At 35.6% G+C, this 17,609-nt stretch overlaps 1 protein-coding gene across 1 annotated transcript; it reads right to left on the reverse strand.

Annotated features, from left to right (window-relative positions):
- Positions 1-435: 435 nt before the first annotated feature.
- Positions 436-12,862, reverse strand: LOC104070240 (TBC1 domain family member 23-like; the record flags this gene model as incomplete). Its single annotated transcript, XM_009575010.1, is given in 10 exon segments — positions 436-528; positions 1,574-1,696; positions 2,550-2,653; positions 3,602-3,645; positions 3,759-3,883; positions 6,487-6,610; positions 8,684-8,888; positions 11,602-11,707; positions 11,947-12,059; positions 12,808-12,862. Coding segments are annotated over 10 exon segments (1,092 nt in total), but the record flags the coding sequence as incomplete, so codon positions are not given.
- Positions 12,863-17,609: the final 4,747 nt, after the last annotated feature.

Raw genomic sequence — 17,609 nt, forward strand, 5'->3', positions numbered from 1 at the left:
AAAATTTTAAAGGAGCAACCAAATCCTTTTCAAGACATATGCTCCATACAAGCAGGCTGTAGTAAGACTGGTTGCAGAAAAAACAAACAAACAAAAAGCTACTTGTTAAAATTAATGACACCTTTCAAAAGAGTTTTGTCCTCCAAGCAATGTGTAGTCTTTAGCCTGTATGGGTTTCCAGTTCTAACCAAAGAACAGGGAGTCTGGAATCCCAAATGCTAATTTCATTAAGGACTAAACTTCTCAGTAAAATGATGGTTCTACCAATGTCCTTTAGAGAAGCTAACTTTTGAAACCTCATCAGATAGTTAGACACCCCAGTCCACACACTAGAGTCTAATCTAAGGATAATTTATTTTTCAAAACAGATGTTTCTTTCTCCTTCTATTTAACTTAGGATTCAAAAATCAGTAAAGAAACAAAAAGCATACAAACCAAATCCGAGTCTAAATGAAATGCTGTTGATAAATGCCCAGCATTGTATTGCTCTGCAGGACGACAATCCACTACAAAGAACCTTACTCCTTCCTGAAAGAGAAAGATTTTGCCTGTTACAAAATTTTAAAATTGTGTAATTATTAATGGGAAAATACATCATCCAATTATATTTTAATACTAATTCCAATACTACAGGAATCCCTCAAAGGGGCTAACAGCTATCCCAAAATCTTATTTCATTTGATTAATCTAAATTTCTACAGTTACCAGACCACCAACAGTATTCTAATAGTGATTTCCCATTAATACATCAGCTTGCGCATTGGAAAGGATCACCCAAGTGCAATACAAACCATGTAATTATTTCACCTCTACTGCGAAGAAATATAGTGGGTATGAGGGCACACATCAACAAGACATCAAAAGGGACAACTTCGAAGTCCCAATCCAACAATCCATTACTACTCAGCACAGCACACAAGGATAGCTTTATATCCCACCGACTTAAACAGGATATAAACAGATGCTTACCTTGACTTGGACTAGGAAAAAAAAAAAGTATGCATGATGAAAATGGGGCCTGGAAACTGCTACAAAAAGCCAGTAGTCAATAAGAAATACTGTAACCTAGCTACACTATTATCCATATATTGGTCTTAAATACTCTAAGTGAAGTCCCTGCATCTCAGTATGTCTGCAATGAATTACTACAGAAATAGCTTGAATCAATTTTTTTTGTTTGTTTAAACCTTTCATTGACAAGAGATATTTCATAATGGCATTCTTCTCAAAGGTACTGACTAGTGGGTTTTAAATTTTCCTCTACAATAACTACATTTGGAAACGAATTCAAATTAGTGAGATATTACTTTAAGCTCCCACTCCTCAGATTCAAATCAGCTGTATTAAGCTCCCCTGTGTTGTAGCTCTAGTTGCTACAGCACAAATGCATTGCAGTCAGCAGATCATTTACAAGGGAGACAACTTCAAGACAAGAATGTTTTTTCCTGAAATAGCAAATATTCATCTGTGTTGTTAGCACTTTAAAATATTTGTGATACGCAAAGCAGTAAGTGACTCTTTTCCTTTTCTATAAAATTGGGGGAAAAAAAGAAGAGTAATTCAGTATACTGACTCCTTGTTGCTGATTTGCTTGAAGAATCTCAGACACAGAAACTGCTAGACAGAGGGCCTGGCTCAAGTCTGTGTCATCATCCTTAAGGCCCAGCAAGCTGCTGCCAAAAAGACTGTGGTTGTCCTAATAAGGCAAGAGGGGAAAAAAAAAGTTAACTGAAGCCATTGTCTTTAGATGTGAAGGCTTAAAGTAAAACTACATCCACCATGTCACAAACATTAAGCCTGACACACGCGTATCTTGTCCATACAGTCATCAAATTTTTGATCAACTGAAATTCTTTCTGAAAATCATGGCAAGGACTGAACTTCCATTACAAACATGCTTGTTCACCACTCTGACGATGCCAACATGATGAAATACCTCTGGTTTTTGGTTGTTTTTTTTTTTTCTCTTTTTCACCCCCAAAAATCTCATACCTGTCTACACACATCAGAGAAAGTATATACAGGCCAAAGGCGATAACTATCAATTACTTTTATTTCATGAATTCACTGAAGTCAGATATCTTGAGTAAGGAAGAACTGCAAGAACAGTGCAGGTGATGACAGCTTTATCTCTAGTAAGTGACTTTTTCCTGTTCACTGTTGCAAGTACAGCTAGGACTGCTGTGCAGTCTACTACAACGCAATTGTGTCAGTTTTTTAGTAATTTGACTTTAAAAGACCCGTTAGGCTGATGTTTACCTATATCTACAATGCAAAAATGATGAAGCATTTTTGCTTCATCAGTTCTTACAAGAACCTGGTTTGCAAAACAAGGTCATCAGTCACGAAGTGAGAATATTGAGAGCTTCTCTCTAACATTTTTCACTTACCCCTCTTATCTTTCAAAGATCCTAACAGTAAACACCATCAGAGTAACAACATGAAAAAACTGTTTAAAAAAACATCACAATGAAATATTCAAAGTTACTGTCACAGTAGGAGCTTAAACAGTCACCAAAAAGAGAATGTCAAAATCATTTTGTTATTACCTTCCTGAAAGAAGCTGGAGTTTTGCTACAGTAATATTGTGCCAAAGAGAAGAGATCTTCTATGTCCTCTAAATCGAGATTGGCTGGTGAAGTTTCTAAGAACTCTGAGATATACAAACAACGTAAGTGCACCATTATTTCAGACGGAGAAAAGAAGCACTGTACATCTTTTCACATCATAAAATAACTTATTTTTAATAAGGCATAACACAATTGAGCTTACTGATTAAACACGAATGTTGATTCATTCTTGAGGCGGAAAGAGAAGATACAGGAAATATTCCTTATCCATAGGAAACCTATGCTATTTGCTAGAAGTTCAAACCTTCTACGCAAATTATTTTTCACCACACTCTTACCTCTGCATAGTTTTAGCTTTCAGTTGTCATACTAAGTCAGCTGCCTTTTCTAAAAAGGGCTGACCAAAGGAATCCTCTAAAACATAGTACTTCATCAGTAGTACTGTTTATATGTCCAGGATGGTACAAGGGTGTAGTTCTGCAGTATGTGGCAAAGACACAAAATTCCAAGCACCCTCATTTTTAACTGCTAGGAGATCGTTAATTATATTGTATTATTCCATGTTAAAAAACCCCACAACGGCAAGCGAAAGAGGCTCACAAGAAATTTAGTGTAATTTCTATAAAAGCAGAAGAGGGTAAGACAAGAACAATGAATTAGGCTCAAATCAAGTGCATACAAAGATAATAATCTGGAAAATGCAACAAGTGCAGTAGATATAAAGAAGGGTTTGAAAGCTGCTGCTTTGGGCTTGGAAACATGGTGATTGTTTCAAGTACTCCAAACTGAAGTATAAAACTAGGTGTGGGAGTGTGGGAGGAAACACAAGAAAAGAATGTTAAGAACAGGGCAAATGTGATGCAGCAGAAGAATAGTAAGAAAGGAATTAGTGGGTGAGGGGATTCATTAATGAGAAAATCACAGGGAAATAATTAAATAATTCAGTTATTTAGTAATTGAAAACAATAATCAATGGGGATTATACTATATGGTAAATATTTCACTAGCAGCTATATAAGAGAAGTACTTACTTATCATTTCTTCTTTATCTGATTCTTGTGCTAAGATAACGTCTCTGAAAACAGTAAAGTCACAGGCATAGATTAAGTCAGTAAAACCAAAATGAAATGAAAGTGGATTAAAACTGCGTCAGCAAGGAATGTCCCAAAGAATTAACTATACACTTACTTTGCATTGACAAGGATGATTAACATTAAGAAATAAATAAAGAATGGATCTGCTTGTTGTAGATATCCATCCCATATTGCCTGAGTGACTTCAGCTGAACAGTAATATGAGAAGAGGCTTCCAAGCTAAAAATTTGGAAAATAGTGTGAGAAAAAGCAACAACCAGGAACAACCTCATAAGGATAACATTTTTGACAGAGATACAAGATATCTAAAAGAAAATAAAAACAACAAAATTATGTTAAAACATGCATTTGCACCATGTATTGAAGGATGGTTCTACCCTCAAAAACAATTTCTATGGAAACAGTGCAATAATGCTACAGATTATCTGTGAATAAATACGCCTAGCGTGAAGACAAACTCAGCTGTACATTGTCAGCCTTGCAAATTCAACCAGAGATAACACAATCAGGCTGGAAGACTATTTAGCTTACAGCCACTGCTAAATACCAATTATACCAACAAGACAATAATAAGAGAATATATTTACTCAACTAGCTTAACAAATAGGACTTTGAAAAGATCCTGTAAACAACATTCTTTTTATTTTTCATAGTAGAACGAAGCTAATTGAACATGGTTGCACACTAGTTTGACAACATCACTTACTTAGCACTACATTATGATGCTTTATGGCTGAGTTATTAAACATTTGCAAGTAACAGAAAATTGTCATTATCATTTAACAAACTGTTTGCCTGTTCCCATGTTCCCATTTAAACATACATCCTCTCTGATATGCAAAGTTCAAAGCAAATAAAAGAAAAGGTAGGAACTTCTTTTCATACATGCATAATATTTGCAATCACACCTAACTCAAATGCATACCAGCTGGCTTCACTGGGGTCTTACTGAACTTGATACAGAATTTGCATGCATCAGCAACAGAGCTGCAGCTTTCAAAAGCTCAGTATCTGTTTTTAAACACTATCACGGAATATTTCAACACTTCCTAGTATACTTTTATAAAAAAAGGTAAGAAGATCTATCCAACTCTGAGTCAAATGCAACTGAAGACAAAATCATAGAGTCATAGAATCATAGAATCATTAAGGTTGGAAAAGACCTCTAAGATCATTAAGTCCAACCGTTAACCCAACACCACCATGCCCACTAAACCATGTCCCTAAGCGCCTCATCTACACGTCTTTTAAATACTTCCAGGGATGGTGACTCTACCACTTCCCTGGGCAGCCTGTTCCAAGGCCTGACCACTCTTTCAGTAAAGAAGTTTTTCCTAATGTCCAGTCTAAACCTCCCTTGGCGCAACTTGAGGCCATCTCCTCTCGTCCTATCGCTTGTTACTTGGCAGAAGAGACCAACCCCCACCTCGCTACAACCTCCTTTCAGGTAGTTGTAGAGAGCGATGAGGTCTCCCCTCAGCCTCCTCTTCTCCAGGCTAAACAGGCTAAAATGTCCCTGAACAATGAGACAACGACAAGTGTCTGAATGTTGCTCATGTATTTCTACACATTAGAAATACCTCTATATAGACTAAGTTTTTTGACAAATAAACCAAAGAATTTTAGTGTAATCTCATAATATAAAATGGGGCTTAAGATTTTTTTCTAAGATTGTACACCAGAAAGCATGACATTGAGGACTGGGAGCTACACTAGTTCATTTCCCTACCTCCTTTCAAAGGAAAGATTTTTTCCTAATGAATCACTAAACTTTTAACAAACAACTTCAAAGAAGTTTGTATTTACTAAGAAAAATTATATTTTAAAAAAAGGGAGATTCAGTAGTAAAAAAAAAAGACATGATTCCTCTTTTGAAGGCTGATGACTGGCAAAAGACAGATTTTGAGAATATGGAAATTATTCCTGGACACATTTTAATACTAAAGTTGGTAGCAGCCTAAAAAAAAAAAAATCTTAAAAAACCCCCCCAAACAAATACAGACCTCACAGTTTAATAATTCATTTCAGTCTTATTTCTTTAATTGAAAGTACACGGAGTCACAAAAAATTTTACAAAGCCAATGGGTATGAAAGAAGAGCCTAGAAGAGTTCATGGGTCATAAAGTCTTCCTCATTAATTTACAGACTTTGCCTCTGCAAGCACTGTATCACGATTTTGTATCGCATATACTAAGTAGCATTGAAACATGAGAATTTTGCTGCTTTACGTTGTAGCCCTGCTACACAAACTTTATAAAAAAACATGATTGAGGCAAGCGTCTTTATAACTACCCCAAACTCGAGGCAGTTTTGAGTTAAGGTGAGGAGGAAATGACCAGTTCTTGAAGAGCTGTAAAATATATGAGCCTAAATTCTGAAAGGCATAGTGCCATATGAGGCAGTCAAATATATCTATTAGCATGGAGGTTTTAAAATGTTTTTTAGTAATTTGACTTTAAAAGACCCGTTAGGCTGATGTTTACCCATATCTACAACCATACAGATGCCCACTATAAAAACTAACACCACAGCTTCTTACTTTTTGAGTATGTCAGTTGCTCTGATTCTTACTTATTCCAAGTAGTTCCTAGCATCAGTGGCTCAATTAATATCCAGTACAATAAAAATGTGACATTAACAAAATCTCATACCTTACATTAAACAGCTGAAGACAAAAAGCCCACACTATATTAAAACATGCAATTTATTTCAATATATGCAGTTCTAATCTCTTGTACTACTCTTCCATAAACTGGCAACATGTACTTAAATTTTAACAGAAATTTATTTTTCATTATGTTTCCCTACTTTCACTTAATTACCCAGTTGAGTGCATATGAGTCTGGAGTCATCTTCTTAGTATCAAGAAAGGAGCAGAGTTCAGGCTCATGATACTGAAGCAGCAGTCTAAATAGATGAAATGGTCTTCCCTTCATAAAACAATCCCTAAAAAGTAGCAGTGAAAATAATCATAAATCCCCCCATAATATTCCAGTTGTCAGACTTACAGTAGCAATTCTTTTTTGGTTGTGATTATGTAATTTCCTATATTGTTCTTTTAATTTACAGGGACTGATCATGAAGTCAAGTTGCCTCAAGAGCTTAAAAAAAAAAAAAATCAAAACCAACAAAAACCCCACAAACACTGAAAACCCTATATTAATAAGGCAGGAGAAAGAATGAAATACTACCAATACTTGATAGAGTATACAATACAGAAGTATTTAAAACAGATTTAAATATCAAAACAAGGCTACCATGGTATCAACATTGTTAACTAAACATAGAATTAAAAAAAGCTATTTTCTACCCTCTGTTAGAGGTAACATTGATGTAATGTAAGCAGATGTAATGCACTTTCCTCATGTGGTCCCTGGGGTGAGACACACTTCCATTATCCACTTGCAGCTTTTTAATTAATTTACTACCTTACAAGCTCTCAAACAAACCGTTGTCTACTCAATTGCATATCTGAGATGGTGTTTTCTTCTACTTACGGCCCAAACAAAGAATACTAATGACCTAGCACTTACATATTGACTGTTTGTTAATTTTGTATAGTGGAGAAAACTCACTATTCTAGAGGAAAGGCAGGAGGAATAGAAAGATAGGTATCTACAGGATACTTTATACCAAAAGCCTTGAGAGTAACAGTGTTTCCAAGGAAAAAATAGCAAAACCTCCCTCACCTAAAATAGCCTATTACAGTTTTTTTTTTCTCCCTCATTCTTCCTTTGGCTTGCTAGAGATGCTCTTTCAAAAAAAATCCAAGATATAATATGGTCTAACAGATTATGCTGTACATTTTGCCCACCTGTTGTCAATATTTTGTTAGAAATATTTATTGGGAGTTTATTCATGATAGTTACAAAACATGAGAAAATGTGAATAAAAAGTGTATGATTTAAAAAACAAAAACAGCAAAAAGTTAAAAATGAAACTTTTATCATAGTAATGATGGTCCAGCAGTCAAACATCAAATCGAGACCAAATTGACCTAAGTGGAGATTTGCAAGTCTACTATAAATTCCGCTTCCACGCTTTTCATTCTCCCATTGAAAAAAAAGAGAAAAAGAGAAAACAGTCTACATCTTGTTGAAACACCTCCTAGGTTCTTACAGAGAAACTCAAATACTAGACACTCTGAAAGCCTTCTATGGCTGAAAGTACATGAGTTATGTGACCATAATGCCACTATCCCTGAACAGTTCACAGAGCCCAACAGTATTTAAATCGGAAATGGACACAAGCTGAGTCAAGTGACAGGACCAATAAATGTTTCCTGCCACACCACCAAACGTATACTTTTCATCTTATGGGCACACATCCAGTAGCTGGGCCAGAATCTCCCCTCCAGGGAATCAGGCTAAGATCTTTAATTACAGACTATCCACATAATATTTCCAAGGTCTTAATCAGAAGACCCTGTAGCCTCGCTGGAATGTCATGGTGCTACTCCAACATAAATAAAAAATTATTTTAGTGAAAGCACCTATATAACATTATGAAAAGCTCCAATTTCATATTTTTTATTTAAAAAAAAAAATCATTGCAATCTCAACTCAGTAGAATACAGGTAAAGTATCAACTACTTCTTCTAAAGAGATTTGGAGATTTAATTAGTGCTTATGAAGTACTTTAAAGTGACAGGGAAAAAAGCATTTTAAATATCAAAAATGCTCGGAAAGGAAAGAAAAAATGCTTTCACATAACATATGTGAATTAGATAGTTCCTAAACAAATATTTTTGTGACTGCATGAAATGGCAGTTGTTCTTTAAAAGGCACATCGAGTCTACATCAGTCACATGCTAACTCTTTACATCTTAAACCAACTCAATCATCTCCTGGACTTCAAACCAACAGGTACTGAAAGATGGTTCAACTTATCGTCATATGAAGGAATCTGACAACTTTGCTACAAACAATGCTACTCTAGTCGAAACCAACATGCACATCCTTTCAGAAAATACTTTTAATGCCAATAAAAATAGCACACAGGCAAAAGAAAGTGTTTTACCTTGGGATGAATTTATTCATGATAGCATAGAAGCAGTTGTACAAATCACTGCGTGGCAAACGAAGGTGCACCAGAGGTTTGAGTAGATGTATCCAGCCAAGGCAAGAACTGTATTTAACATTGCGTGATTTACAATAAAAAGTAATAACAGACTCAATATCCAGAAGTAATACCGACTTCTCCTCTTCTGGCACTGATAACTGGTCTGAAAAAGGCACAGCAATATAAACCGTATTAATGGCCTTTCAAAGAAATTGAATGAGATTATTTCATAGCACAATTGCACCAATAGGGACTGCTTGGAAAAAAAAAAGCCACAAAAACAGACAAACAAAAAATTAGCAGCTTGGATTAAATGCTTACAGAAAGGCATCAACATACAAGTGATTTTATAACCTGAGGATAAGGCATTTAAATATCACAAAAACAGGTGAAAGAAGATTGTTTTTTCCAGGATCTATATGAAAGAGGTAGATTCTTTTAATGCACAGAATGCCCCTCTTCTATTCCTATTTGATGTGCTCAGCACATAACTTATGCTCAACTCTACAACAAATTCATTTGAATTTCAACACAGATCAACCCACAATGCATACCCCCAATTCCTCAAAAGCCCACTGACATGCGAATTTATGAAAATCAGTAATTTGAAATCAGCTAGGCTTACAGACTTAAATTTTAGTATTAATGTATAAATCACATTTTTGACCTCTACTTCAAAGCAATTTTCCTAACAATAGTTTAAATTTGGGGTTGTTAGGGTAACTATAAAAAGAGAAATTATTTATTACTTACAACTACACCTGGCTTTTAGATTCAATTTGTTACTGTTGCTAATCAGAAGATACACTAACCATGAACATATAATCTTTCATATAATGTAGTACATTGTTGTCAGGTACTGAAAAGCAAAGATGTCCCCTATTTAATGACAGACTAATTCTGAATCCATAATTTATATTGTCGCATTTGGATGAAAATTGGCACAAAAATTTGGTACAAAACCAGTTCTCTAATTAAGGTAGCAAGCCAAACACTTCTTAAATACCGTCATTGTTGAATTGGATACATACACAAGCTTAGGTTTTCATTAGTTCCAAAGCATCTTTCTGCATAGACTCTTATTTAAACGGCTGACAACACTTCAGAAGAAGTACTGGCATCCACCTCACTTGAGGCAATGAATCTAAGACATACTGAAATATGTCAACACCATACCCCAAATTGTGCCTTCCTCCATATGATGAAATAACTACTTAGCTTACTTACAGTTAAATATACTGATATTTATTATACAGACTGTAGTGAAACCAGACTTTTGTGTAAGTTCATATAATTTTCACTTTAATATTAAACACCTCTTTAGATTTTTTAATGAAAAATCTAATCTAATCTTAAATACACTTATGAATGATATATTTCAGAAATAAATTTGTTTTAATCCACTTACATTATGTCAATTTTACTATAACTAACTGACTTACAGTAAAAGAAGGAATAACCATGTTACATCTGGGATGGGGGGGAAGAGATGCCTACACACTACATTAATGCAGTGGCATTAAATTTCTAGTGAACGTTTTTCCCCCTCAATTACAAGAAGCCATGAGTCTCATTACCGTTAATGAAAGTTTTTACTACAGAAGCCTTTAATACTTTCACATCAAAGCCAGTCAATATTTGGTATTTCCTTTCCTCTACCTCTCGGGAAAATAAAATAGTACATAAAACTCAAATGCCATCTGAAGATCTACTTTAAATTTGGAGACTACTTGCTTTGCTAAAACATTGAAACTGAGAGATGTAATCCAACCCAAAATTTAAATCTCTATATAACCTTCAATCTGAACTAACTTTACATTTATTATTTTAATCAGTTTAATATTGTTACATATTACAAAATATTTCCCAATAAAGACAAAAGGAAAACTAACAGACATTCAAGTGCTTAATTTTGTATGTTATGAATACTAATTAGGATGTTTTACCACCTTCCTGAAAAGACACTGTGATTAAATAAGACAGCGGAATTTTTTTTTCCCCCCTTTCTTTTACAGGACAGAGAGAGAAGGAAAATAAGCCCTACTAGATTCTAGAGCTAGAAAATGTAGAACTGCACTTTAAAAGTGGTAGGTATGCATGCCTCCAATAACTCCATTCTCTGCCTCAACTTTCAATTGTGCAAGAATAAATTAAAGTGTGACAGCTAATAAAATAGAAGATTCTCTTACTGATGCCATAAAAAGTATCCTAATTGATGAGCCAGCATTGACTCTATGACCTGATCACTGATACTAATGCTGTTGCATGATGTCAGGGATTTGGCCATTTTTGTGATGAGGCTGCCAACCAGATCCTGTGGCAGCTCCTTACAGACATACTGGAGTATTATTTCCAATGTCCTGGCAGCATCTTGCTTTCACAAACACAACCTTTCATTTTTGCTGAAAACAATATTAAAAAATATCTTTCTTAAAAATAGTCTTTAAAGTCCAAAATGTTTAATATATTTCTTCCCTTAGAGGTTATATGCATTTTGGTGCTCTATCAGCTTTCCAGATTAAGAACTAGTCATTAGACAATTAAAAACTTGAAGGACACTATAGAAAAAGTGTCTGGTTTAAAAGATGGAGCTTGAAAAAAAATAAAAATTTTTTTCAAATCCTGAAGCTTTCTGACCATGCAAACTATCATTTACAAGCTAATACTTTAAATTTCCATGACGTCACCCATCCCAGAGTCAGAGTACAGATAAGATACTACTGCTTTCCTATGATTTCTTTCTGATTTTCTCTGCACTCTCATCTTCCTCCAAAATGTAAACATCATTCAGGTTATTTAATTCAAATAAAAAAGCCCTAAGACAACTGAGAATACAGAAGTTTTCACACAGGTGATCTAAATGTAATGGAACTTACCAATTAGCTCTTGGCAGTCCTTATGAATTATACTCTGTTCAGGTAGGTCTAAAGAGCCATCCCAGGATGCCAGGCTGTCCCCCTTTCCTACAACATTAAGTGCAATCTGAAAACAAAAATAAAAAACCCTCTAAACATTTCAGTGTCCTTTTGTAGTTACCCAATTACTCAACTCAGTAATTTAACTCAATAAAGAGGAATATTCTAAAACTGAATCAACATACATGCATATTAAAATTCCAGTATTACACCTCTTCTGTAGAGATGCCTGGTAATTAAATCATTTACATCAAATCAAACAGAACTTTAAGTATTTCCTGCTTCTTGATTTAAGCTCATATTTACCTTCCAGACTTTGGCCCTCAGATCAGCAGGCAACTGCCTTCCTTGAATGATGTTTCTCACAGTTTCAAGATCACAGCCTCCTTCTTCTAGAGCGTCTGCAAGATCTTTTTCCCTAAAAAAACAATAACGATATGCAATGTGTTTATTAAAATGAATTATACAATATTTTTCATTGCTTATCTATTAAATAGATGTAGACTGGAGGCTACTATCAGGCAAAATCCACACATATGTAAAGCTATATTATAAGACAACTTGCCAATTACTGAAAATAAATGTTTGCAAAATGTTATTTATTCCTTTATTTTTAAAACTGCTTAATTGAATTCCATTCAATTTACATATGAGAAAAAAAATCAGTTCAGGGCATTTTTTTTTTGTTTTCGTGAAGTGGCAATGTTGCAAAATGTATCATAAAAATGCAAATTTAGTTGTTAGTTTACCACTTAAGAGATACATGGCAAATTTACACACCCGCGTGCTCTCTCTCTCTCTCTCTCTGCATTCAATGCAAACACTACACCTAAATTAGATGGCCGAGTTCTTTTAAGTAAAATATTAGATGGCCAAGGATCAGAAAACTTATTTCAAAGGTATAGAATAGTCAGCTTTTAACCCCATCTTTCCCTGAAATCTCTCCCTTTTCCCTTTTAGTCAAACTCAGGTTTACTTAACTATAAAGTTCTACTACCAGGGACATGTGCACAAGACTGAATTAAAACATACAAAAATGTTAGTAATAGTGTAGAAAGTAGCAAAATACATAAATTCACAAGGCAGTCAAACAGTGATGACACTTTAAGTTGCCATAGTAAGACAACAAAAGTTAATAAGCATCATAGATAAGGTACGCTTTCAGAAATGATTACTTTACAATCTCTCCGATAGCTTCGGCAGACTGTTTCAATGGTTCCATGCTGTCAACAATGAGAGAACCACATCTGATGATTTCAGGAATTTCAATATCACGTAGCAGAGCAGTGGCAAAACACCAGGTTCACTGGAAAAATAGCAATGGCAGTGACACATAGGTCCCGTAGGCGAAACTTCTCCCTTACTGTATTCTCTTAACTATTCCCTACTAGTTCTGACACATGCCTTAAAAAAGGCTTTGCTTCATACACCTGAGGAGTTAAACACACAGTCGGGAGGTTTATAGTCAGAGCAAAACATAGAATGTGATTGTTTATTCAGGACAGATATTCAAGTATGAAGATGCATCCCTTGTGAACAACACGTCTATTTATACATGTGTTAAAGTGTTATCAGTACAATTCTCAATTAGTCCACGTTACTTACTATGTAGTCAATTCCAAATACCCATGGAAAAAGAATGTCAGCTGCTGAGCTCTGCCTGCTTCTTTAATTTGCATATATCCACAACTAACTCCTTGATATAAAGCTTCTCAAGTTTGGTCTTCTGAAAGCTTAACACGCAAATTTCTGATTTTCTAGATATCACCCTTTTTGATAAACAGATTAGAATCTTAATCCTTTAAGAATGTATGCATATACTTAACAATAAGCAGAAAGCTAGCCTTACTTAAGACTTCTCAAAGTATTTACAAGTTTGCAGAGTAAGAATTTTCCTTGCATTGTATCAGGCAGTTTCTTAGCCAGTACTTTTTGGTAGCACTTTAAATAGTATTTCAAATATACACTGGGGCACAACTAATAGTCTGTTTTCTTCAAGTAACTTTGCGAATTTGGATGAAAGAAAGTACAGGTTACAAAGAGACTGACTTGCCTTGTTTTCTAATATTTTTAGTATTAAAAAAAAATCCCAGAGCCCACTTATTATAGAACTACAGGCTGCACAGGTGAATATCCCCCTCCTGAGACAGAGATGGGGGTGGAAAAAATACACAAGCACAGTTGCACACCCATCACATATCCTCTTGTCCGATTGTATACATAACAATCAATGCTGGAAAAATTAAAATCACCAAATCAGTTCACCCTGAATAAAAATCAAATATTCCCAGGACATTTAGACAAAGAGACCTAGCACTCAGCAGAACTGCATGAACTCTGGGATGATCTAACTTCAACAGAAGCCAACATCAAACACCAGCTGAAGAGAGCTAGATGCTCTTAGTTACATTACAGGTTTCTGTGCACACTATGTATGACAAACAGACTAGAGAGCAACAGCTAGCCCTTGAATTATAGCACACAAAACACGGTTAGTTGCTACAATATATTACCCAAGTATTAAATAGGCACGTGGAAATGAATGCAACAACTGCATGCATGTTGTATTTCAGGTGGAAAGGCATTAAATTGCAATACTTAAATTTGGTTTCTATGTCCTCCAAAGAAAATTATTTTGGGGAAAAAAAAAGTAATTTAATATATATGAACAACACTTAAAAACACATCTACACAAATTACAAAAACACACCTGGCAAAGAATATTTCACAGATCCATGAGTACTAATTCTACCAGTTCTTGTACCTAATATTCACAGCTTAAGAAGCTGTGCATGGGTTAACATCAAGATCAACTTCAACATGTTATCTGCAAATGCGTGCTTCCTCTGTTTCTTTGATAATATATTACTATGTGCAAAATCTTCTTCATTAGTACTGTCATCCGCACTTTGTACACTGTGAAGATGACAGGCAAATGATAGCTTTACTACTTCACTTTAAAAAGTAAGAATCTGATATGCTCATCTCCCACATGGAGAGATGTGATGCGTTACCACATTGAGTTAAATGAAATAACAGCGGGGGGGGGAAGAATTGCATTATTCTATTTATCATTTAATTAGCTATTCTTTTCCCCCATCAACTCCCAAGACTGTTCACAGGCTAGAAGTGAGGACTTCTCAAAGATTAAGAAAAATTATTTTCTAATAAATATTCTATTCACTCTAACTTGCAGAGTACCATGAAAGTAATTTTGATATTTTAACACATGTCCACCGGCTGTGTTTTACCTTATTTCAGTCTGTGCTATAAATGTTCCAGCAAACTGCTAGCAATCTGTATCCTTGTCTTTCATGAGTGAAGATCAGCTAGGAAGTTTTCTGTTCATATGGACAACCACTATTTTACTTACTTTGGAAAGAATGCAGCACTTCTCTTTATAGGCAAACTCCTCCAGACCTGAACATCCTTCTTTCTGCTCTGCCATGGCTCTAATGCCTAATTCTAGACGCTATTCTAAATTTTGGTTAGATGTGTACAATTCCAGCCTACACCCAAGCCACGGCCTGAAAGGTTAATTCTCACAAGACATACTGTTCTAAATGTCATAATGCACAATATTGCTATTAGTGTGTATGGAGTAATATTCCATCTGTATTTATCTGAATAGCTAAAAAGAAATATTTAATAAACAAGGTCTGACAGATTTTTCTCATTTTTAAATCAAAACTGTTGATAAACGCCCTGTATTTACTAAAGAAAAAGCTGACAATTTCATCTTTCAATAACCCTATACAGTAAGTTTGGGGAGGGGGAGTGTTGGGGGTTTTTTTTGTGTGGTTTTTGTTTGTTTGTTTGTTTAAATTGTATTGTACAGTGGCAATTTTCCCTGGTTTTTGTTAAACAAAACACCAAGCAGTCAGTACAAATGTTGAGGGGTTTAACTCATCATTAGTTTGTGCCCCCCGCAAATCACTTGCACCAGCACTGCATGTCAAGTTGACACAGGAAAAATAAAAAGGGCATTTTATGTTAATAAGCATGTCTAGATTCTACATACTCAAGGTGCTATCACAGTCTCTGAACACAAAATTACATCTGCCTTTGAATCCCTCTAAGGAACTGCATAGAGGACAAGGAATCAGCACTGCCGGTTTTGTTCCCAACAGAGTTCAGGTGTACATATGCACCATTTTATGTTTCAGCCAAGTTTTTTTTAAACATGAAATGTTATTGCACAATCCTATACACTTCAAAACTGTGATAATGTAGTAATTTACACAAAAAAGCTCATTCAAAAGATACGTATTATACTGAGAAAAACAACTGTTCAACAGCACTCAGACATGTATACAAGACAACAGTTTAAATCAATAAATGAAAAAGAAAATATTTCACTGAAACTGGCTTTAAAAGAAAAAAACAAAACACAACAACCAAAACACAACAACAAAAACAAAAAGCCATGTGAAGTTTCAAAACAAGCAATAAGGAATACAATTTTATGTTATTCACAGGGTACAGCTCTAGTAACAGGATGTATTCTGGCGTATTAACGTAGCATTTAAGCATAAACCTCTTGAACTGTTCCCATAAAGACTTACAAAATCTCTCCTAATGAATGCCTTCAAGTTTGCCTTTTCTAGTAGTACCAGCATACCAAATTTACCATAGTTACATTTAGAAGCTGCCAGTCAGAATAGCAACAACGCAGGCTGCGCCTTGAAATGTGTCTGGAAATCGCACTTGTGCCTCATTCTTAACCAGGAATTTTAGCAGTTTGTCGTGATCTGGGAGATTGTAATATTCTTTCAACGTTAGTAGTGAAAGAGGTTTGAAGTATTTTTTAAGAGATATTTCAACATGGTTCTTATTCAATGTCCAGGGTTATATTTCAAAGTGTCAAGACCGCACAGTCAATGAGTCTGTCCTTAACTTTGTAATTATATGTCCCAACAGTCAGGTCTGCGTTTACAAATAATTCTTATGCAACACTGTACCTATAGAAAGTGCTTCATAAATTTTGAAGCTGTAATTAAAAGCAAAAAAAGGCTAAAAAAACTACACCAATTCATTTTCACTTGCTAGTAAATGATACTTAGTTGTTCTACCCAAGAGCTGTATTTGTAGAACCAAGTTAGGCAAGAACAGATACCAGCTACACCTGCATGTGTGTCAGTTCTGGCTTCTTTACAGCGAGATAACTAAGCGCAAAGAAGGCTGAGCATAGTTAGCAAGAAACTTTGAATCCGCCACATAAAATAAAGCCTAGAAGCAAAAACATCAGATTGGAAATGATCATAAAAAGCAGGTCTGTAAGATAATTGTTTGAAAAGCATGTACGTGGAAAGGACAAAGAGCAACGCTGTGGCACAGAGCCACAGAAAGAAAAGAAATCACATGCAACGCAGAAGCACAAAGAGAAAAACAAAGTAAAGATGCACAGGAATGGAGATGTGGGATGCAGTAAGAATAGCTTCAGCGTTTAAACACAACGTTTATTTAAGGCTCAGCAATCTTAAGTGAATACGCATGCAACAAATACTAAAATCACATCACTGTTACCATCAAAATGATCCTACACACACTCCAGAAATAGTCTCTATTCTTGTCCTAGAGCTTCAATGTAAAATCCATTATAAGTAATAGCTGCACTAGAGGAGGGTAGAGAGCAAAATCATTCGGAAAACAAGCCAGGACCTATTGCTGTCACCTGTGCTTGAGTAGGTACGCAGAGAAAGGGGAAGCTGAACTAAACAAAGCAACTCCACTCCAGGCAGACAGGCGCGCACACATCGAGCAGCTCCTACCGCATATTAAAGCTGTCATTTTAAACTGGAGCAACCGCCTCGCTCCAGACTGGGCACGGCCAGAGGCCGCCCCGTCTCGCCCTTGCTTTACCGGCGTCGCTTCCTCTTTCGGGACCCAGGAGCTGCCGAGCGACCGGTGGCGTTTGCCCCGGGGCTCGCCCCAGGCTCCCACCGCGCTGGGGCCTTGCCGGGCCCGGA

The sequence above is a fragment of the Fulmarus glacialis genome, unplaced genomic scaffold (genome assembly GCF_000690835.1).
Source record: "Fulmarus glacialis isolate BGI_N327 unplaced genomic scaffold, ASM69083v1 scaffold45773, whole genome shotgun sequence".
Classification (NCBI taxonomy): domain Eukaryota; kingdom Metazoa; phylum Chordata; class Aves; order Procellariiformes; family Procellariidae; genus Fulmarus; species Fulmarus glacialis.